At 43.0% G+C, this 23847-nt stretch overlaps 1 protein-coding gene across 14 annotated transcripts in view; it reads right to left on the minus strand.

Moving 5' to 3' along the window:
- UNC80 (unc-80 homolog, NALCN channel complex subunit) overlaps window positions 1–23847 on the minus strand; it is a 142345-nt gene that overhangs the window by 32809 nt on the left and 85689 nt on the right. For 12 of the 14 annotated variants that reach the window (XR_011141803.1, XM_009688661.2, XM_068947935.1 and 9 more), the window contains 17 exons: window positions 22971–23102; window positions 22300–22443; window positions 20530–20630; window positions 18924–19010; window positions 17933–18116; window positions 17132–17226; window positions 16099–16188; window positions 15371–15472; window positions 12812–12992; window positions 10921–11189; window positions 8086–8220; window positions 7116–7254; window positions 5402–5498; window positions 4505–4675; window positions 4193–4285; window positions 2097–2132; window positions 1543–1761 (listed from right to left, as the gene is read on the minus strand). Coding sequence is in view for 13 of the 14 variants with exons in the window: in XM_009688661.2 (XP_009686956.2) it covers window positions 1543–1761; window positions 2097–2132; window positions 4193–4285; window positions 4505–4675; window positions 5402–5498; window positions 7116–7254; window positions 8086–8220; window positions 10921–11189; window positions 12812–12992; window positions 15371–15472; window positions 16099–16188; window positions 17132–17226; window positions 17933–18116; window positions 18924–19010; window positions 20530–20630; window positions 22300–22443; window positions 22971–23102 (2275 nt within the window). In the remaining variant the exon portion in view is untranslated. The remainder of the gene's footprint in view (window positions 1–1542; window positions 1762–2096; window positions 2133–4192; window positions 4286–4504; window positions 4676–5401; window positions 5499–7115; window positions 7255–8085; window positions 8221–10920; window positions 11190–12811; window positions 12993–15370; window positions 15473–16098; window positions 16189–17131; window positions 17227–17932; window positions 18117–18923; window positions 19011–20529; window positions 20631–22299; window positions 22444–22970; window positions 23103–23847) is intronic. The other 2 variants (XM_068947936.1, XM_068947928.1) reach the window with 1 other exon arrangement.

Below are 23847 nucleotides of genomic sequence, written 5' to 3' on the forward strand. Positions count from 1 at the left end.
TGACAGAGGAATAACTAGCAGCCAGAATGGCCTCTTAGGCTTCAGAGCATAAAATAAACTACTCTTAAGGTAGTTTTGATTACTTTGGGGGCCAGACCAGTGCCAGATAGCCTACAATGTCTTTGCTATCTTTCCTATTTATACTATCTTCCTTTATTTTTCCTATTAATACTCTGCTGAGCACTGTTTGGCTTAGGCCATAAAAAATGGCCTGTTGATATTTGGCTGTTCTGAATTTAAAGAATGATCTTGAAGTATTTCACTATGTCTCCTAAAAGCATTCCGATAGCTGGCTCCCCCCGTGCACACAAACACACACAGATACCCTGGGACTGCCTCACAGTAGTCCCAGTTTTCCTCGTGACAGGCGACAGTCAGTGCTAATTGCGACTTCCTCAAAGAGTATCTGCACTGTTAAAACACACCAGCAGCACGAGGGGAACAACATATTCACCCTACAGTCAATCCCACAAAGATGTCTCTGTATACACTAACACCATACACCACCAAGCCCATTTTCTTTTACTGATCTTTTAACTTCAAAGCTTGCAGGAAAAGCCTGAGAGAGTCACCCAGGATTTTATCTCAGAAAATCTTAGAGAGCTTAGAAAAACCAAGAAACCATGCACTTTAAAATTTAACTTTAGAGTTTGGGAGGTTCTTCAGTTTTCACTGAGGTACCTCTTACCATGAAACAAATCACAAACTCTAATGAGTTTATGCTTTCTGAGGGAACAGTAGATGAGAAAAGTTTCCCCTGAAGATAGATGAAAACCTGGTAAAACAAACAGGTCCCAGTCCCTCTCGTCCCACTGCTTTTGTTGTCTTTTACATCTGGGCAAACTTGCCCCTCCTTTGTGGTAACATGAACAGCAAGCACAGAGTATGAGAGAATCAGGTCTGAACCACTTAGAAGAGCCTAGCCCCAGTTTCTCCTAGGCCAGCTCCACATGAAATAGTTTGCAGCAAGCCTCCAACCAGAAAGCTGGGCTCAGTGCTGCACCTCAGTAAGAGACTTGTGTACCTGCTGTACCACACACTGAGGTGATGGTCCTGTAAATGGCTCCTCCGTCCTCCATGGTATTTCCGGGGTAATGCAATATAGTGCAGGGGTTGCTCTCCTCCTCTCCCAGCTTGTTGGCAGCTGGGTCTGGTGCATGGAGTCACAGGAGAGGAGGAAGGCCGTGTTCAGCCAGCCAGCCAGGCAGCTTCCTCTCCTCTTCCCCTGCAGAGACAGCCTAACTGCACTGCTCCTCATTCTGTCTTATTTTGATGCATCAAACACATCCCCCACAGAGATATTTCACCCACTGGAGCTGGTAGACTGAATGAGACCACTTGAGCATATGAAACCTTCCTTCCACACAAGCAGCATCAGGTAGAATCTAAGGAACATCCAAAACAAGTTCTGTGTCGTTCAGACAGCAACATGTAACTCTACACTACTAAAAAGTGATCTGGTTTGCTTTTAAGAAAAATTGCAGCTAAAAGAAAGGAAGACTCCTGAAATGAACAAGCAAAAGCAGAAAGTCTGTGGAATACCTCATGTGGGACTTCACATCCAGTAGCTCCAGAGAAGTCACCCTGGGCTCTCCAGCCAGGTTCTGCAAAATCTTCAGCCTTGGGCCACAGTGCTTGTAAAACTCCGTGCAGATATTCAGCAACGACTCCCGTGGTCTCCTGAACTCCTCTCTGGCAATTCGCTCATCCAGCTCCTCTCGGGGAAGACCCTGGCCTTCCTCCAGCAGGTGAAGGTTTTCCCTGGAGGATAGAAAATAAGAAAAAGGAGGAAATATCATATGCAGTGGAAGAGCAGGGGTAGATTATAACAACTCCTCCAGCTTGCTATTTTGTAATAGATGCTTTCCCCTGCAGTTGAGGACAGTTGCATTTGTGGTAAAGGAAGAGTGGGAAATTATCCCCTGCAAAGTCTTGTTAAGAATGAGAATAACGTCTATATGAATTACCTTTTGCTACCTTCCCCTGAAACTATGCTGCCTGTTACAGCAGCAGTGGGTGGGACCCAGCGAACCTGGAAACTGCTAGGCAGCAGATTATGACATGCTGGGGCAGACTCGGGGAAGATCTTACCGTACCTGATAAAGTGCAGTTTGGCTCCCTGTTCTGGGTACCTGGGAAAACAGAAACAGTGCAGTTGTAAAAAGCAACTTAGGAATCGCTAAGCTGTGCCTGTCTGAAAGAGGGTGACACCGTTCTAGCCTGGGGGTACACTTCCCATGGGCAGGATGGTATCTCATATTGCTTGAACAATGACTACATGTAATTAGTGATCTCACTGAATAGCATTTCCCTCCCAATGGGCAGGAAACAACAGTTTGCTCTAGTTTTGAATCGACATGAATAATGGCTATACCCTTGTTATGAAAGGAAAAATTAGAGCTTAAAAAACACAGTCTCTTTCAAGTACTTTTTATCACGGATTTTCATCCCCGTGCTTGGTTTGCTTCACAAAGCCGGAGTTACCTAGTGGAAGGAACACTTCCGAGAATATTCTTTCGTTGGCGTTTTCTCTTGCTACTTACTTCTTGTGGAGAAAGGATTAACGAACCCTGCACCACTTAGCTAACACGTCCAAGGCTTGAACAGTGACCATTCTAGCATGATGAGATTTGCTGCTGCTAACAGATGTCTGTTACAGTGATAACACAATAGAAAAAACAAGCAGAAAACTTGGAGCTCTGCAAAATTATTTTGGGCCAGGACTGAGTGTTTGCTCATCAGAAAGGTCTGGCAATGTAAATTAGGATATTCAAGTCACACAGTACCAGGTGTGTGACTACTATGAAGCAGTTTGTCTGCTTCTCAGATTCTGGCCTGGAAAAACAAGCTGTGAGCTTATTCACTCCGGGACTCCAAGACCGGATGAACTAATCTTAAATAGTAACAGACCAATTCCAAGAGTTACCTACTAACATGTCTGCACTATACATCTATAATTTGACATACCAGTCCTTCAATGATCCATGCAGTGAAGTGATTTCTATCCCCTTTGACTCGAAAGAAAGACAGGGAATAGCTTGGAAAGCATGCCTTGCCAAAAACGTATTCCTGATTTACAGTCCTATACAGCCCATAGTATTTTACTGGACTGCTGGCTGCACACAGACCTACTGATGGGTTGTTATCTAACAAAAAGAACTCAAGAAGGAACCTTCTGCTCTGAAAACAAAAGCTACTCCAACTCCTGCTAGGAGAACTTCCTCTTTGGGTCAGCATAAGTAGTTGGATTTTAAGCACAGTAAGGTATAAGCCTGTACAGGAAAAGGTAGGGCCTCTGAGAAGAGTAACCAGTACTGCAGAGAAAATCATCTCAAGCCCCAAAGGTTTTTGGTTGGCTTTTGTGACAAGATTTCTTAAGCCTTTGCTCTGTGACTGGGTAAATTGTCTGGTGGCCTTGTCCCCACAGCAGCCTAATCTGAATGGCCAGTATGGCCAAGGAGCTGTATTACAGTCTGCTGACACCATCTCCTTTCTTATATCCTTCTTCTGTGTGTAGTTTGTTTGTTGGCTTTTTAAACACAGGGCAAAAATTCCCAGTCCTTCTGCCCTTTCTGTTAAATACTCTACACCCTCTGCTTTGCTAGGTATAACTGCAAAAAGAACCTAGATCAATGCTGGAGTAAAGGTGATAAAAAAGAAAACAAAAGAAAAGAAAACTAGAGGAGGTGCAAGTAGTCTCTGCGAATCTCAGCCGACACTCAGCACTGAGCTCTTACTGCTATTCAGTTTCTCAGAACAAGGCCAGAAGGAACAGGCTCTCCTGCTACCCAAACGGGTTCTGCTCAGTGATCTCTTCAACACTGGACTGAGAAGGAAGCAAAACAGAGAACTGAGGGACAGGGTTGCTTTGTCAGTATACTTCCAGGGTGTGAAAAGGGAAACAAAGAAGACATCAAGGATATGTGTCCTCAGTTTTGATATCCTGATCTTCAGCTTAGTCACACGGTTTTAAACTGAAAACTCCAGAAATGGGGATATTGCTTACCAATAGAAATTCACTCCTGGGCTATGTGGGGGTTTTTTTTGTTTGTTTTTGTTTTCTCCTACAGGGACTGCCCTGTATTTAGGGCACTTGCTCAGGCAATTGAGGAAGTGCTCCGAGTGCTCTGAGTGAAGAGATATTACTCCAAAAAAACTCTTGTGAGAAAAATGAGAAAGAAAGAAAAACTACCTGGTGTTCACACCTGCTGACATGGTGTGGTTAGCTGTTGTGGTCCCTTTATGGCCTTGGTCACACCTGCTCATCTGTGGGGCTGTCATAGGCCTGCCAAAGGAAAGGTGAATAACACACTTAATCTAACAAACGCACTGAAATTCTCCTTGTGGTCTGGTGAAATCTGGCATTAATTTTACCATGTCTGAAACTCAGCCATTATACAAGGTAAGTTACATATTGTGACCCCCCACTATGTGGTTCCTGTGTATTCCTTCTCCCCAAACTGATCGCTAAATGAGGCTGAGACCTTTGGTCCATGGGGATTACCTGGTGAGAACTTCTACACTGTACAGGAGAGCCTGCAAAGAGGTGGCAAGTGCAGCCATAGCAGCAGTCTCCTCACGAGCTGCTGTCACAGTCTCCACTTGAGAAGTCTGTCGCTTCAGTTTCTGCAAGTAACAGGGAACTAGTGCTTCTAAGACCATCAGCATCTGGAGGCTGGAACAAAAACCAATATTTGCTCAGTTTTATTCCATCAATCCTGAAATTCACTTCAGGTGGAGGCTTAGGTTTCTACTGGAAGATGCCTGCTTCTCTCATTGGCCTGGGATTTCATTGCTTCTTACTAGGTAAGTAGTCCTGGGCCTAAGAAACTTTTTCATGGGGACTTCAGGAGGAAAATTAGCTGATGCATGAAACAATAATAAAAACACCCTGAACCTGGATATCTTCTGAATATGTCATCCATTTGCATACATCGATTTTCTCTTCCAAAGATTCCATTCTTTTCTGGCTCCCTCTTGGAAATCAATGTTTTTGCATTCCCAGTTTACCTCCTCTCAATCTGTGTCTTCCTGTTCTTTCCAGCTGTCTATTTCTCCCCTCCAATTCCCTCTCCGTTCCCTTGGTGACTACAAAACCCCACAGAGCACAGTGTGATCCCCACCTTGCTCAGCATTACGGAAATACAGCCTGTGAGTTTCTGCTCAGGCCACCATCCAGCTTACTTCTTTAGCCAGAGGCTGGCAGCAGTTGCAGCCAGTGTCCTAGGACTGCAGGCCAAGGCTTGGACTACTGCCATGGCTTAGGCTCACAGAGAAGCCCAATGCTTGGAATACCCTTACATATACTCTGCCTCTGTTTTTGTCAGTCTTCCTTTCTCACATGATACGCAACTCTCCTGCCTTTCCTGATTCTGCACAAACCAAGAAAAAAGAGTAGTACCTTCTGAATGACTCAGGAGCATAGGCTACTACTGTCACACATAACTTGATGGCTTCGCTAATCGAAAAGGTCAGGTCTTCATTCCCGTAGCAGAAGTCTGAAGAGATAAAACACTATGAGAAAACTATCACACAAATACGACAGGAGCTAACACACTCCTTTCTTCTCCTCCTTTTCAGTCACTTGCTTCTCATGTTAACAATTCCCAAAATGCTCTTGATTTAAAAAAAAAAAAATCTATCCATAAAAAAAAGAACATGTGCTGCACTCCCACTTTCACCCTGCCATCCAAGAACTCAGTAAGAGAAACAATTCTCAGCAGGTCAAATCACTGCTGAGCACAAGGCCTACAACTGCTACTGGAGTCCTGTTTCAAACGTCACCCATCACAAGGAAAACCTTAAGCTCACATGTGACAAGGACACATGTGAGCTTAAGGACAATCTTTATGTTCCCTTCTGCTTTTTCCTTCCTATCCTACTAAAAATGACCAAAATTGCGAGGCTGATGATGGAAGACAGTTTTACTTCTAGAAATCAAGCCTCTTCTAGGCTGGTAGCCACATGGCCTCCAGTTCAGAAGGAATTCTGGTTTGAAAGTGATTTGAGAAAACATTTTCAAAAGCATTTAAGTCTCATACTACAAACTACATACTACTTTGGGGATAATGAGCATCAGGCACCAAGAAACGGAGATATCCAAAGAATAATATTTGGAATAATACTACAGTCCCATTTTCAGAAGTGATTTAAGTACACAGGAACCCAAGTCCGGGCTAAGGTCCTAAAGTGAGCAAATCACTTTGAAAAATGGAAGTTGGAGATTAGATGTTTTAGATAATTCTGATTGTCACAGGAAAAATACCTGGCACGCAATATTTTCATTTGCAACGTCAACACACACTTAGGATTTTTCAAAGATGCCTTTGAATACCTAAAGAGAAGATGAAGCTTTATATAAATGTTTGCTACGTTCACAAAGAGGAAGAAATACCTTCCCTTTCTGTATCATTTTTATATTATAACTTGTGATGTTGTACAGCATCACTGTTTATCCAAATCAGCATTACTTAAGGGAAGAGCAAATCTAGAAATAAGTCAAAGATCCTTATAACAATCAGCAAAAATTACTCCCCTGTAAATCACAAAGCAGTTGACTTCCTAAATACTGCGTTACCTGGATTACTACCAAGAGACACAGCGTCCTGGATACATCATAGAGCCCTATATATTTTGCTCTGTGATAAATTGACTCCTCCCCCACAGAGCTAGACACTGATAAATCTCTGAATGGCATCCGTCATTTACTAGTCATAGTCTGCCCACAGGAGAGGCTCTTTTGTTTTCTGCCCACATGGAGCAGGGGAAGAGAATGACACTGATCTTGTCAGCATGATACAGTTTATTAGGCATCTTTATTCTTCACCCACACATGATAAAATTCAAAATGCCAGGAGCTGGTCTCAGGCTAGCGGGCTCAACGGAGATGTAGCAGTTCTGGAACAAAAGACATGAATAATTTCCTTCCTGCAGAAAATATCTTAAGAGATAGTGGCAATAAAGACAACCTTAAAAGCTACACGAAGCATAAGAAACAAGTATTGCAGCACTCTGGGAGAAGAAAAAGGCCCTGAGCAAATCATGCTGAATCAAATACTTGTTGGGTCAATAAATAACAAATAAGAATTACTTAATAAAGGGTTCTTCGCTGTTACCTAATGATTTGAGGGGCTTTTCTGCTTTCACCAGCTCTAAGATGTCCAAAATGTCTGGAGTATCTCCCTCTAGAGACTGCAGCAGGTCAAAAAGGCACTGAGCTGACACTCCTTTGTTGGATCCATTGTTTGTAGCGTCCTGTTTCAACGACACGCATTTGTAGTTGATTTTCTGAGGGTCTCGTGCATCCCAGGAATCTTCATCTGGAGATTCTGGAGACGTGCACAACTCCTCCTCGCCCCATTTTTTAAAGTATATAAAGCTAAGAGCCCACCTAGACTTCAGGAATTTACTAGTTTACGGCTATCAAGTAATAAGCTTTGCCTGACTCAGCAGATTGATGCTACAGTGGAAACACGACATGAAAATTGCACAGCTTTACTTCCCCCAAAAAGCAGATCTTTGCTGCCCTGTGAAGGAGTAGGTTGTACGTGCTTATAGTTTGATATAGCAGTCCCCCTTTAAATTAAAACTGCATTAACTTGTTTTAACTCACTACAGTGGTAAAAAGTCATCAGTGGATATTTGAAAACATGGCTAATCTAGTCCTAGAGTTCACATGCAGTAAAACTTGGCAATGAGCTTTTTGTTCTTAACGTTGGATTCTAAGAAAGGGTTTGCCATGTGTTTAAAGTGCTGCAAATCATTATTGTCCTTTTGTAACTTATTTATACACAGAACTTTAAAGTGAAGCTACATTTACCAGCAACCCATTATGTCAGCATCCTGCTTAAGAGTGACCACCATCAGATGATTCAGGAGGTAAAATAAAGCATAAATCCACTGACGAACAAAAGCCTGCAGAAGTAAGTTCAGGAAATGGTTCCAGCAGCACTGAGTGCAGTAAGTGCATGATCATTAAGAACTGTGCTTGCTGTTCCAGCTGTTCGCTCTTTGTGAACTCTGACAGGGGGCTGGCTGCCTACGCAGACTTCCCCATACAGAGCCTAGGGAATGGCTTTTACTCACAGGGAACTCCAGGAGAGGAGCCACACTTGCAAACAGCTGCAGAATAAAGGGCTTGCGATGCAGAATGTAGAACTGGCGGCACGCGAACTCAATTGCCTGGCGTAACTGTGGGTTGCTTTCATAGTCGGCATATACCTAAGCAAATGAAAAAGGACGTGGAAGTACTCCTCCAGTGGAAGGCTCTCCATCGTCTCACCCTAGGCAGAATCAACTACAGCCTTGTCATTCCTGACATGTTTACCTAACACGTTTTTAGAGATGGAGGCTTGACTACCATCCCAGGCTGTTTCAGCTCCAAACTACACATAGAAAAAGGGCTTTCTTGTGTCAAGCTTGAGCCTTCTTTGTCCCAACTTTGGTCTATTATTTTTCGTCCTCTATACCAAGGGTAGATTCTTCCCGTCTTCTTTCTAGAAGCACTTTGCATGTTTGATGCCACATAGTGCTTTCTCCATCAATCTTCACCTTTCTCAGTTAATCAAACCCCAGCTCTTCCTGTCCTTTCTCGTGCGTCATATTTTCTAGATGTACCTCCATATCCTAGTCTCGCACTCTCTTCAGTTAACAGTTTAAACAACTGCAGTGCCTACAACTAGGCAGAGCCAGCGCTCTGAGTTTGGAGCACTGCTGATTGTAGCAGAATTACTCCATTTGTCTTTCACAAGATATAATTCTGTATGGTTACCCCAGAATAGCATTTGACATCTTTTTTTTTCTGTTATTGTTTTTTTTCCTCCGATAGCAAGACACTATTGATTCATGTTCAGCTTTAGATCTATATCGACTCCAAAATCCTTCACTGCAGAAGTGCAACCAAATCAGCTAATTTGCCTTCCATATTTATGTGCTTGATTGTTTCTAAATAAGAACCTACACTTGTCCAAAGTGATCAACATTTGTTGATCTGGTTTTTTCCTTTTTTCAGACTGCATCTCCAGTTTGTTTGTCAAGATAATTTTGAACTCCTAGCCTATCCTCCAACATGCTAGCAGTTCCTCCTACCTTTAAGATATTTTAAGGTTCTCAGAGTGGCATTTCCTCCAGAAGGGCCACTGAACCATGCAGACAAGGTGTTGTCAAAGGTGTGGGATTTGTTTCTCAGAGTTATGTAAACAGTATAACTAGCTAGGAACAACTTCACTACGCTTCCTTCTTTTGTCCATTTCCATTGCCTGTCTGTACTTCTCTGCGGGGGGGGGGGGGGGGGGGGGGTGGTGCAGCAGGCAGGCAGAATGGAAGGGTTTTCTTGACATTTGCTGGCAGCAGGTAATGCTGAGATTTTATGTTAGTGCAAAATTGACATTATAGCACAGGGTTCTTGAAGGTTTCTAAAATATTATCGGTATGTGAGATCTCTGTAGGGATGCGCTCACTTTCCAGCAGCCTAGTAGGCTAAGGAGACTAGTATGTCTCTACTACAATCACGAGCAAGTAGCATACTTATGAAGCCACTCAATCAACATGGCCTGTTACACTTGTATAATCATATTAACGTAAGAGAAGGGCAATAATTAACAGTATGTGCTATAATAATTAACAGTATATTAACAGTATAAATAATTAACAGTATATTTCACCAATGAAATTGGAAGAACCTGCTACAAAAAGATCCCTGTAGGGGAATGTGCATGAATTCATCAGGAACGAAGCTATTCACAGCCGGGGTATGTTTTAAACCCAGAACTGGTAGAAGAACTTATTTGTGATGACCACAAATAAACCAGCTGATCTTGGGTGGCTGGAACCAATACGTGAGGCTCTGGAAAAACAAACAGGGTCAGCAACACTTTTGTTGTCTTTTGGAATTAATTTTTTGCCTCCCAAGAGTGGTATTTTGTTAATTTGGCAGTTGGCAATAATTGGTAATGGGGGAAAAAAGGGAAAGAATTACAAAAACTAATTTCTCTCAGTATGAAAAGTGAAAACAAAGGGAGAGTTCTTCACAAGACTGAAAGGCTCCTGACAAGTATTTTAGACGAAGTTACTTTATTTCAAATATCTTCTTTCTGATGAATAAACCTAAGCCACAGACTTGGATCCAATTCACTTACCTAACCATGCAGGGCATGATATTAGAGTTTCCAGTTTCTGTAGAGTTTGCATAGATAGCTAAATTTATCACTGGTCCTAACTACTGAGCACTGTTAACTATGTTAAAACAAATATACATAGGAATGTCATGATCATTGTTTCTTCTACAGAAAAAAAAAGTTTTCTCTGTATTCACATCATAATGGTAAGTCTCTCTTTAAATACCATCTTCAAGCCCTGCAGAAATAATCTGTTTGTCTGGAAGAGAACGATATTGATTTTTTTTTTCTATTTTCAGTATCTAAATTTTCACAAATGTCAACACCAAAAGGACATACTTAAGCACATTGAAGTGAAACGCCACCTCTAACATTTGCCACCTCTAACACTTCATCATTCAAATGAAAAGAGGGTAGACATTTTTATTTCATAAACACTTAGCGTCATTTTCTGTTGCTATTTAAATTATAAATAACACATTTATCATACCTGAAGAAGTGAATACAATTTAGTTTCAGTCAGCAAGTAGCTATTACAGATATTTCAAATATTCCCAAATTTCAGCCATCCTTGGGACGAAAAAAGCACCGGGGGAGACTCAAGCTTCAGAAATTTTTCAGAAATTTCACATTTTTGCATGGAAGTACCAGTGAAAGAAACAGATATTCATTTACTTAAAATAAAGAAGAAAAGAAAATGTAGCCTTGGGGATGCTGAACTGGGCCTTCCCACCTTGTTCTGCTGTTTGTCTTCTCAGGGCCCCCAAAGGTTGTAATTTCACTGGGACTCAAGGAAATGGCTCACCTGCAACATGCTGGGGAGGACCCACTGGTATCCACTGAGGGAGAAGAGGTGGTTAAAGTGCACAGCTGTGTTTATGACTGTGGCAGCATACTGCCTCAACAAGGCACTGTCCTCTGGGTGCAGGATCAGGGCACCGTTGAAGACATTCAAGAACAGCATGATCTCATCTCCCCAGGGGAACTCGCTGGGCATGCCAAGGAACATCTCCTCCAGCAGCTTAATCCACAGGCTTTTCTGAAGAGTGTCAAGACCAAAGAGCTCTTTCCCAGCTGTGGAGGAGAAGGCAACAACAATCAACTCTGCCCACCACAGCCGGCCTCACAACGCTCCCAGAGGCTGGAGGCCTCCACAGATAGACCTCCCGCAGCACTGACCTTTGTTTTGCCTTCTGAAATGAGTTCACTCATCCTGCATCTCTGCAAGTGCCCACAGGGCTTTGGCCAACCTTGTTTAAAAGCAACAGACTTGAAGCCTAAGAGTGATGGCTATCACACAGCTCATTTAATCTGCTCCCTACTGGTTGGAAATTCTCATTCGCTTACAAGTGCAAGCCGAACTCAGCGGGTACATACAACCAGAAGTTCATCATCTATCTGCCTCACACAGCTTGGATGGTTGTATAGATTCATCTTGAATTTTTATCCTTCAAGCGTCCCACACACTACAGGACACCGCTACATAGTTATAATAATGCCTCAGAAAGCAAGTGCCTTCAGGGCCTGTTACATAACCTGCCAATGCTTACCACTTAGCAAGAAACACAGCCTCTAGCACAGCAGCCTGCTTAATGCCCAGATCAAACTGGCAGTTCCAGCTGGCTTTCAAGGCAAAGTTTCTAAAAGGAGGGCTGTTTCTATACTCCTGCCACAGAATTTGCCCACATCTTCATTGTAGGTCCACCACTCGTACAAAGTGGTCAGTAAAGAGCTCTGAGCTGTCCTTTTCAGTTGAAGTTATGCTGTGGGGTCCCAGACACTTTCTCTGAATGGGGCTGCAGGTGTTGGGGTTTGAAACACTGGCCCACAGAGAGGATGCTAGGAATGCAAGCGTGGAGAGCACTGCTAACTGGAGCTCTGAGCCACGGTTTAGAGAAATCAACAGAAAGACTCCCATTATAGAAAAAATAAAGTCAGACTAGACCTCCAGAGCTCATATAGTCCAACTCTCTGATTCAGGCAAGGCTAGCTTCAAAGCTAAATGAGGCAGGCCTTGTTTGGCTGAGTTTTGAAAACGTCTGTGGATGGAGATTCCACCACTTCTCTGCGTTCTTGCTCTGCTGCTTAACTGCTTGTACTGTGAAAACATTTTTCTTTATGCTCAATTGTAATTTCTCTTGCTGCAGCTTGTGCCTGTTGCCTCTTCTCCTTTTGCTGTGCTTTTCTTAGAAGGGTCTGTCTCTGTCCTCTCCACAATATCCCTTTAGTGGAAGTCTGCAATTAGACCCCTGCCCCAAGCCTTTTCTTCTCCAAACTAAACAAGCCCAAGTGCTTTCATCTCTCCTCGTATGAGATGTCCTCCAGCCCCTTAACCAGCTTTCTGACTCTCCACTGGTTTCTCTCCAGTTTGTCAACAACTCTCATGTTCTGGTGAGACCAAAGCAGGACATAGTGTTCCAGCTCTAGTCTCATACATAACTTTAATACGTAATTATAATAGATTGTGGCTTGGATGCAAAGAAAGCAGCCTTGCCTGCGGACCTCTAACACAGCATAGCCTTTACTGCTCTTGTGCTGACATGCCAACACCTGTGTATCATTTTCCCTAGGAAGAGGTTTTTCATCAGCCTTCAGTAGTGCTACAAGCCTGTATGTTACTAAGGCAAATGCAGTGCCTCACAGAAACCTTCCGGGCCCAGTACAACCACCACAGAAAGCTATCAAAAAGGCCATACCTTGGGGGTCACTAAAGAGTGAGAACTCGGCATCAATGGCACTTCGGGGGAAGGAAGGCAATCGGAGGAGGTCTTCCTGAAGCATAGATACGTGGGACTGCTTGTGGGCAGTAGGGATTTTCTGTGTCAGTGATATGAGGAACAACACCCGCCCTACCTCTTCTAGCTTGCGGGTGAACACCTGCGAGAGAAAAAGAGACAAGGAACAGAATCAATCTGGTCAAAAAGCTCTTTACAAAATTATATACACTTTTTGAGGTTAGTATAGTTCTTCTGCAGCTTTCTCTGATGGGTGGGATGCTGCAGATATGGCCCAGAGGAACACGCTGAACATCACGGGGGCTGATGCTGCACCTTTCTCTAGAGCTGACTGACCCCTGCTCCTCAGCCCAGCTCATCAAAGGTGGATTGTGTTTGTAAAGTTTTAACAACACTTTAGTTAAGTCTTACGGAGGGCCCTGAATGGCTGTCAAACACTTTACAACTATGTTACATGGTCTTTTGCAGATCACTGTAAGCTTTGCCTGTGTAAGCCCCAAGCTGGTCAAAGGCAATCTAACTCCAAACTGGAAGCCATACTGTTGTGTTGTTCTCTGTAAGGTCTTAGACTGCAGTCAACATCTGGTTGAAAGGGTTACCTACCTCTTAGGTCAAGGCTGGCTTGTGTCTAACCATAGCAACTGTATACATAGTTGCAAAAGAAAGAAATAAAACAGTGCAGATCAGACTCTGATTCAACGTAAATTAGCAAAGCCCTGTTGACTTCAGATGAGCTATTCTGCCTTACACCAGCTGGGAAACCTAGTTACGCTGTACCAGCCTCCTTTGAACGTCTGACTGGTAGGACTAGTCAGACAATAGCTACTCTATTTGGGCGCTGAGAGTAACTGTAAGGCAGAGTGATGCTCAGTAGAAGAAGCAACTGTCTTTGGAAACAGTTTTGAGACAGGTCTTAGCTACTGGGCTGAAGCCAAAACTTGCAGCACGTGGCTTAACATGTGACAAAACTCAGCTTCCCGAGTCCTTGCTATGACCGTGCGCCGAAGTGCACTGAGCTTAGAATTGGGCGTTCAGCGTTCACTCAACAATAAAGAAAGTACCTTTCTGTGGACTGCTGCTCTGTGAGCAGACTGCACCGTACTGTTTTCATTGCTGAAGTTGGATGTTTCCAGCACCTTGCTGCATGACTGCAAGAGAGGCTGGAGGATGCTTGATTCAAGTTATACCTTAGAAATATTTTGGCTTCTAAATAGAAGAATGTGGAATGTAAAATAACACCCTGAAAAATCTGGACACACCATTTAAATCTTTTTGGGTGATGTGGGGCATATCGAACTCAGACTTGATATGTGGGACACATTTTCTCGATGCACAATGAGAATAATGTCTGGCAGAGAAGCAACCAAAATGATCCCAAGCCATTTCAGTTTCTCATAGATTTTCTACTGACAGATGCAGCATATGGGATATTTCTCTACTCTGCACTGTACATATCTGAGACAGCATTAACTACGTTCGCCATTATTTTAGCTGTTAGTCCCGCTAAACCAGCTTTACAGCTGCTTTTTATAACCATTCCTGATGATAATTTCCTGTCCCTGCACTCAAGATGCCAGGGACACAACTACAGCAGCTGCTTTTTGGCTAGAATAATAAAGCTGTTAATACTGAATTCTAACAGTGTAACCACGCTCCCCCACGTCTATTTTCTGCTTAGTGTCATCCTTTTCAAATATACCTAGAGCAACTTTTCCCTGAACATTCAGTCCTATGCTACTAAGACAACCCTGCCTTTGTGGAAAACAGAGCAGGTGGCTTTCTGCAGATGGAGTGAGCTCAATACTATCATCTTACTCTCTAAAGAAGTCATACTTCAGGGGTTTGCAGCACATTAAAGGCACTGGCCTACTGCTTTAGTTAGAGCTTAGTTCCTATGGGAGAGCTCCTGGGAGCTGCACAGCATTAACAGGACCAGATAGGTTATCACATCACGAGGCTCGAAGGTACGGAGGATGGTGCCCTTCTGAGGGCAGATACTCCCCAGATGAACTAGTCGCTACTGCTGTGCCTCTGGTGGTGGTTTTGATAAAAGACCAATATCTGAGAGCAGGACTAAGGAAGAGAGACAGGAAACATTCTCTGTAGTGAGAGGACAGAGAGGAAGGTAAAACAGATGGTTCTGGCTCCAGAGCCAAACAACCTTCTGAAGAAAAGGCCTCAAAAAGGTTCTTAAAGAGCCAGAGGCAGTGCTGAGAAAGAAATAAGCATCCTTTGAAGCTGAGGCAATTGACACTGTTTGGACTAAGAGTAGGAGAATACAAAATGATGATACAAAATGAAAAAAGAAGCTGGCTGGAGAGAGGGGGAGGGAATTCACATTGTATTCTTTGTCTCTCTCAAAATACCATACACCTGTCCAATGACACCAAGGCAGATTTCATGCCAACTGCAACTTTTCCAGCAAAGCTCAGTATCTGCAGCATAAACCTTTGAAGGGGAAAAGAAGGTTTATTTACAGGATTTGTTTCTGGGCAGAGATACTTGGTGATAGTAAGATACCTGCTTCTGAATGAGCTCTTGACCCTTTTCTGGATGCATCTGCACCAGGTTGAGCTGGGGAGAAACTGACCTCCGGAAAGGATAAATGTCACGGACGTAGGTCTGCCAGGAGAGGAAACAATAATGTGTATTTTAAACAAACGCAATTCACACATCAGGACTGAATAAAGGGCCCTTCAGTGGGAATAAGGAAACTGGCACTGGTAAAATAAAAAAGCCATCCCTTCTCCTTCGTCATTCTCAGAAAGTGTGCTAAAGCATGGGCAGGGGTAAAAAAAACCCAAATCATTCTGCCTGCACCTGAGCTGTCCAGATACAATCCAGTTCCAGTCTGGACACTGCACAGATATTGAACCAAAGATAATATGTGCAGCCTCTCAGCAGAAAAATCTGAGAAGACCCTGTTTGAACTTTCTGAAGCTTTTGGGTAAGGACTTCCAGATGGTGTCAAGCATCATGGAAGAGCATAAACAGGAGAAATCTGCTCTCCCTCATTTCTGAGAAAGTTATATATTAATGACTTAGGAGGAAGGCCTCCACTTCTCTCTTCCCTCTTCTAACAAACTTCGGTCTATCACCACACACAACTAAACATTAGAGATGTGGTGCCCACAGGACAGAATTCTGGCCACTTACGGGCTGCCTGCTATCCTTCAGATAACCCTGACGTTTAAAAAAGGATGAGATAAAAAGAGTAAAGTCATCTGGACCTGACATCTTTGCCTCACCTTGTTGTAATGAATAAGATTCCATCGCTTATCCATTAAAAAGTAATGAGAAGACTGGGTTTCAGGTATGTTAAAAAACTCCAAACATTCCTGAAGACAAAGAAAAAAAAATCACTTTGTTACTTGTTACCTATCTTGTACAAAGACTACAATATCAAAAAAATTACTGTCTAGTTAACGTATAAAGGCCCACACCTGAATGCCTCAGTCAGGCTGACACATTCTTCAGGGATTAATTCTTGATTTCCTTTTTCAATCAAAAAATATATTGATATGTTTTTGATGATCAAAACATGCTAGTATCACAGTCCTGAGGACTGATGTTACCTATTTCTATGTCTCTCTTCATATCACGTGTATTTGTCTGCCTAAATGATCCATATGATATTGTAGATTCCATTTCCATACTATGCACTTACCAAGTTTTAGAGATAGGGGATGTACAGAGGTGCTAAAGTCCTTCAAAGAACTGAGATGCCCAATTCCCATTGAAATTCAACATAGCTGGACAAACTGGAGGCTTTTACAAGCCTGTTTCCTATGTGGCTCAGTTAAGGTCATCCAGGAAATCTTTAGACAGAAAAGAAGATTGACCTCACATCTCCTGAGGTATCATCATGGCTACTGAACCATCATTTCTTCTCCTTCTGATTGTGATCATTCTGTTTATTCTTTATAGTTGATTAAACCACACATTTCAGTGAGTTACGTATTTACCCAAGTAATAATATGCAGCAAATACCCAACATGCTGCAGTTTCTTCGAACGTAGCTACCTTTACGGGGTTTTGGCTGGCTGTGAGGTCAGGGCATTTCTATTACCCTTTAAAATGGGATCCTGTTAAACAAAAACTTAACAGTTTTTCTTGCAGCCAGCTTCTCCTCATGTGAAATCAGAAATGCCTGTCAGAGCACAGCTTCTCTCCTCCACGCCGTACCAGGAAGATCAGGCAGAGAACGTACTGCCGGCATACAGATATAGCAGCTACGTCTACCACTAAGTGGTTTGTATAGTTCAAAAAACGTACTCCTACCTTCAGAAGAGCTTCAAACTGTGTGTCCTCGTGGACTGGTAACTGAGTTGGGATGTCACACTCATTTTGCCCATGCACAACAAGGGTCTTTGTGCCTAAAGGAATAAAAGCAATTGCATTCTCCTTGGCTCCTTCTAGCAACTCAATTTCAAAATACTGCCCATGGAGGAAAGGTGATAGTTAAAATCCATTCCTGAGCTGACAGACAACGTCAGTCCTGTCTGGAATCTATTATGCAGCGCTAGCACAGTCTCACACTTCCATATTTAATAAGAAATCAACCTCTTCCTAAACGACTGAGCTACCTTTAGCAGCAAGAGTCACCCTGAGGAAGGAACGGGCCTAAAAGGTCAGATCTGTTTTTCAGCAGGAAATCTCTTGCCTGGCTCATAAAGTCCTAGGCTCACAACACGCTCCTCCTGGCCTCTGTCAAGACTTAAATGAGAGGCTGCATCAAATCAAACTGGCTCTGAATGGTACAGTAGTCTTAGAATGATCCACCCTACCAGCCTTTCACAAGCCCACTGGCACAAAGCCCTGCGTTGAACAGATTGTTCTAATTCACTTTACGTTTACTTCTTTCAGAGCTCTTAAAACAGCTTTCTGACTCTCCAGGAATTAGAGCTGAAACTTGCTGACTGAAGCCTCCAGTTCCAGGACAACTGACTTAGCATATAAAGCTTTTTGAATCAGGGCTTTTTCTGATCCAGTTCTGATGGATCTACCTTTTGGCAGCAAAGTGGTTGTGAATAAATAAGCAAACTTAGAATTGAAAAAGCTCTAAAGGCTCAGTTCTTATACCTGGCATTGAGGCAGTCACCAGCAGTTTCACTTCACACTGTTCCTTCTTCATAGTCTGTTTGAGATCCTTGAAGAAAAGGCCTTCTACATAACCCACCACTTCCCAGAGGAAGGTTAGTGTGGCAGAAATGGCATCCATGCCCCATTCACATGGAGTACGCACAAAATACATGATCAGTCCCACCTGCAGGTAACAAATAAGAGGAATATCAGGTTATACACCCTTGTGCAGGGCATTGTATAAACACAGGACAAGAATATCTTTCTTCACTCAGAGAGGGATCAACTCATTAAACTTAAGTCCTGAAAATTAATACACGCTATGGTACTATGATGCCTGTAAACCTACTATTCTTTCTTCTTCTGAGGAGGGAGAGGCAGTGGGGGAGGTTTAGGCAAAACGACTATTTCCAGCCCAGCCTTAAAAGCCATTGTGGGTGAGGAAAAGGGAGAACCTGTGCAGTAGGAGACTTCCCATCCCTTCTGCTCCGATGTGCTGCCACACAGACAACTCAGAAAAGACAGAGGACTCCTGGAGTAGCACACATCTCGTCTAGTTTTTCACGTCCAAGCTCTGAAAGAATTGCAGCAACTGCATTTTCCATTTATGAAAGAAGTTACAAGATTTGCTCCAATGGGACTGTCCAAAAGCAAAGCACTTTAGGAATCAAAATCAAGTACAATAATTAAAGGTTTCAGGCATCGGTATCCTTCCATTGGTCTACAACCCAAGGTTAAACTCAGAAACCCGTGACAGGGAGTTTAGGGGTTTAATAAAAAAGTTAAAGATTCCTTTCCCTCTCCCTAAATAGAAGGGATGAAAGACTGGTGTAAGCCTGGTGATTTGCATCAACAACTGAAAGCAGATATGAGCTATAAAGGAAAAGCTACAGAGTATTTATTTCCTTGCAGATTGAGACATCCACTCCTTAGGACACACAAAGGCAGAGCTGAGATTACGCGCTACACAGTAGACCCATAAGCTACTCACCAAATAGTTAAAGAGGATATGAGACGTTTGGGCAGGGAAGTCTCCAATGTTCAACAAAAGCTTCCTCAACATATACATCAGCTCGTCCTGGGAGAAGAGCAAATGTTTTTTTTTTTCCATCACAAGATGCACAAAAGCTTTCTCCCTTCTATCCTCCCTTGTTTTGTTTTTTCCCACTTTTTCATAACCCCTTGTTCTGCTGTCTCTCTCAGTGCATGAAGTGGAACTACATGTTTATCACTGCCCCTACCATTCCCAGTGTAAGGCTCAGGGCACAGCACCCAGGTCGATGTCTTTCTTTTTGACCTGAGAGAGGCCAAAACTTCCCACTGTAATCTGTCCTGATTGTAATGTCCTGATTCCACATTCCTTTCCCTGCAAAAATACTAAATCTTTCTTGTCACAACAAAGGGCTACCTGGATGATCTTGCAGAGAGAGTGTGGCATCTAACTCAGTTCAACTCAATGTCTGTGGCTGCTGGGTAGACACAGGGGCAGAATCTAACTTTTTCTTCTTCTAGGGGCTGCTTTCTTTCATGCAGACTAGCAAATTCTTTAAGGCAGGGTGCGTGTCTGTGTGTGTCTGTGTGTGTGTGCGTGTGTGTGTGTGTGTGTGTGCGCGTGTGCGTAGGGGGCAGCTGGAAGCAGGAGGAATCTCACTGACAGCCAAGAACAAATGGACTGTATCATAAGTTTCTTCTACAGCCCTCTTCCTCTCAACCTACAGCTTCTTTGAGCCAGTGGCATGGGCATGAGTATGCACCGGACAGCCCATGCCAATGCTACGTCGGCTGAAAGCTTCCAAGAAACTATACCTCTTCCCTGTGTTCTGTTCTCCTGATTGTAGTGGGCTTATGCAGAGATGACAAAACAGCAGACTATAACAGCTCAGAGGCTATTGAGACTAGAGGATAAATAACTTCCTTCTCAAAGATGCTTAACAAACAGAAGAGACTCTCTGAACTTAAACTTCTGGGGCTATGGCTGAGAAGTCTCAGGAATGATGAGGCCACTGAGACCTGATTACTCAAGGAAGTACAAAAGCAGCCTCTCCTGACCTTTCTGTAGTTTTAATTTTCATTTTGCAGCCTGTTCTTAGATGGTAGCCTGGAAGATGAGAACAGTGATATTACTGTTGGTATCATATCCTAAGTGTGCAGTTGAGAAACTGGTGTGTAGAGGCACCCTGCCTTTCACCCAGTCAGAACTGCCAAACCTTTCTTCTAAAGACCTTAGCCATGGCACAAGAAAGCAGTCTAATAAGCCAGGGAGAAACAAGCCCACTCTCACCTTTCAGAGAAAACTGACCAGAGTGGTATGACTGGAGCTAGTATCACTTACATCAGATAGAGAGGACTATGCTCACTATGCAGTTCAGGGTTTGGCTTTAAGCAGGGTTAGATGCTCGGTGGGGGTAAATCAGCTATTTCCCATTTACATCAGTGGTACGCAGACTGAAGCCGACTGATGACATTGGCCTAAAAGACTTTGAGCCGCATTGTAACAGCAAACACTCCTCAGTCACTACCCAGAGAGTGATTCTGCCTGCATCTATGCTCCCCTGATCTATGTAATGCGTACACCACCCAGGAGATAAAAAGTCTACCTGTCGGTTGCTTATCGTGAGCTTCTCCAGAAAATGGCGCAGAACTGTAGAGGGGTCTTCAATTAAGCAGTTCCACAGGACCTGCTGAGCAACAGCACTTACTGTAAAAGAAAGAAAAGAAAGTCAGAAGCCTCTGCCTTGGAAAGGCCTTGAAGTGGCACACTTAGATACAAACATTCCTAACCTTTTATTACAATTATCATTTTTGTACTGAAGCACACAGGTGCCATTTTGAGGCAACAGGATTCCTGGTCACCAGGGCAGTGATCTCGGTGAATAATAACAGGTCCAATATTTGAACCTTCCCTAACTGCTGGTGATATAAGAGGAAGCATTTCACCAGTGTAGTTAGGGGAATAACAAGGAAATAACTATTCAGATTAACAACTCCCGACTGGGCAAATCAGCCAATAAAAAAAATAAATTCACATACTGCTGGGGGTTTTTGGTGAACAGGAGCTCCACGTCACTATGATTCATTGAGTGATTTTATTTGGTATTCTTGGACAGTATTCAAATAATCAGCAGGGGATTGTGAAAGGTTGATCAGTTCCCCCAAATTTTGTTTTTAGTACGCAGTTCTTGAAGCATGACACACACATTATTTAGGTGGCTGGCTACACCCACCTAAAATTGAATGACAAATGTAACAGTTGATCAGTGTGCAATCAGCCAACATGACGAGTGATAACATAGGAAGGAAGGGCAACAATCCTCCATGTATAAACATTTAAGAGGAACTCTCTCCACTCTATTAGCCTGAACTGATGAGAATCCTCACCTCAAGACTAAATACAGAAGAACCTGTTATGAATTCACAAACACATCACAGACCACAAACAAAACGTTTGAGCTGTGTATAGTTAACTTTCCATTTGGATTAAAGACACGTTGGTGGAAATAAACCTCCAAAGGTCTCTAGTCTAACCTCCCGCCTGGAGCACCAACACATCATCAGTTCAACCGTGGCTTTGTCTGCCTAACCAAGGCTTGATAACCACTGTAGATGGAGATTCTACCAGCTCTCTAGGTGACTCCTTTGAGGGCTGCAGTAGTGAAGCCTACTAGTGTAGGCTAGTAGTGAAGCCTACTAGTGTTCCTAGTGAAGCAGCTTCCTTCTAACGTCCAACCTGAACCTCCAAGTTGCAGGCTGCGGCTGTTTTTTTTGTGTTATGCTGTCTGCTGCTATGTAAAAGAGTTCAGCTCCATAGTCTTTATAACTGTTCTTCAAGTAGTTGTAGACTTCCTTTACATCTTAGCTTCCTCTTCATCATACCAAACAAGCCAAGCTTCAGCAGTCACTCCTCGCAGAACACCTGTTCCAAGCCTCTTACCATTCCGGTATCCCCCCAATAGACTCTTTCCAGCTTCTCAACATCTTGAAATAAGGACCTCCAAAAGGGCCCAAAAAGATAAAAAAAAAAAAAAAAAATCAAAACCAAACACAAATCATGGGAAACAAGGAAAAAATCCTATAAGGTCACAATTCTGTTGTGGATGTATTTTCAAATAGTTTATGACAATTTAATAGACTATTCATAACCATTTTAACCAAAAAATATGCTTATAGCAATATACAACACATACTACTTCTGGCTGTAAAATGGTTACCTTACAACAAGCAACATGAACTATGAGCAAACAATGTTGTGTCACACCTCTTTTCCGTTTAAGTTACGGTACCTAACAAATGTAAGCCACTGTTCAAAGTCCTGGGAGATTCTGTCACCCCTGAGCAAGAATCACTTGAAATTTAATTTAGGTCAGTACCAGCTACTCCATCCTCCCGAACTTCTCCGTCTTCCATCAAATGGACAATGGGGAGCACTGCTGCACAGATGCATGCTGGAAATACAGCTTGAGGTGGCTGTGGCACGTGATGGTTTGGAGTATGCTCTGTAGTGTGTTCTTCATCTAGAGCAGTAAGAGTAGAAGGTTCGTGTTAGCGAATGAGCTGCAGTATCACCCAGGTAGGTTAAATAAACATTTATTTTAGGTACTGTACAAACAGAACAAAATGAGAGTCTATCTGATCACCGTGCAAGCATGGCAGATTTACTGGTATCTCCACAAAGAAACTGAGCCTCCAGCCAACTTCTTGATCAAAAATTTCATTGTCAATATTTATTTTTTCAATTTATACTTCTTTTTTCTAGGCTACTCATTTCCTTTTTGATGAAATCCCCATTCATTACTTATCATTTCAGCCACAGTGCTCTCCTTGACACTACTCAGCGTAAATGAAAAAATGAGATATAAGGGGAGACATTGTGACAGCAGGAATGAACGGAATAATGCAGGGCAGTAGTTTTCTTTGAAGTGGCTCAAGCTTGTGAACACATTCAGCAAAAAGCAAAGGCCTCCAACTTCATTGGTCAACAGCAAAGGTTTCCAGGTAATGAAATCCTAGGAAAGGATACTCCAAAGTGAAGTCAACCCACCTTCTGCACTTACTGCTGACCGCACTGACCAGACAGAGCCACGGCGGAAAGAATAGTTCCTATGAGATGTACTGGAGGTGCAGGAAGGACTCACAGAGAGACGGCGGGAGGCCAGGTTGGCGACTTCTTCTACTGACAAAGAGAGTGGGAAATGTCAATCTAGATCCAACTGACAGACTCAAGAGGGCTTTCTAGGGGAGAGCACTTACAACCAAAGTGGAACATTGAAGTCAGGCAACACTCAAAAGGCACAATTTCAGATCTGTAAAGATCAGGTAGGTAATTTCCTCCTGCTCTGGGAACTATCAGAGCATTGTTCCACAAGAGCGTCCAGCACTTTGGTGAGTCATATTTTAACTGAGCTGGCTCTGTACTTCTCTTTATATACATCCTATTACCCAACATGGTTGCTGGTGCTTACTTTTTCTTAAGTACCACTTAGCTGCTATTCTGCTCACCAATTTCCTCGGTGAGCCTAGATCTGGACACCACTGTACTTACCTAATGGCATATACCTTGGAATGCTTTTAATGAACTCTCTCCACTCTATTAGCCTGAACTGATGAGAATCCTCACCTAAAGACTAAACTTGCAGGGAGCAATTCATCTCACGTAACTTTGGCCATCTGAAAAGTTCCGTGCCTAGGCTTCCCCTCTAATCACCATAAAGAGAGGAAACTCCATGGGTCAATTCACCCTATCCTAAGTTATGTGTCTTAAGACAGGTACTTCCAAAGGGTGATTCCTCCCACCAATCTTAGGACAGGATGCATTGCCTGCTGCAGCAGCTGTGGAAGGAGCCTTCCTTTTGACTATTAAAAGGTTAGGAAGTTAGGAGAGACAAATTTCACTCTTAGTGTCCCCTATTCTCATCATA

Source organism: Struthio camelus, chromosome 6 (assembly GCF_040807025.1).
Source record: "Struthio camelus isolate bStrCam1 chromosome 6, bStrCam1.hap1, whole genome shotgun sequence".
Classification (NCBI taxonomy): domain Eukaryota; kingdom Metazoa; phylum Chordata; class Aves; order Struthioniformes; family Struthionidae; genus Struthio; species Struthio camelus.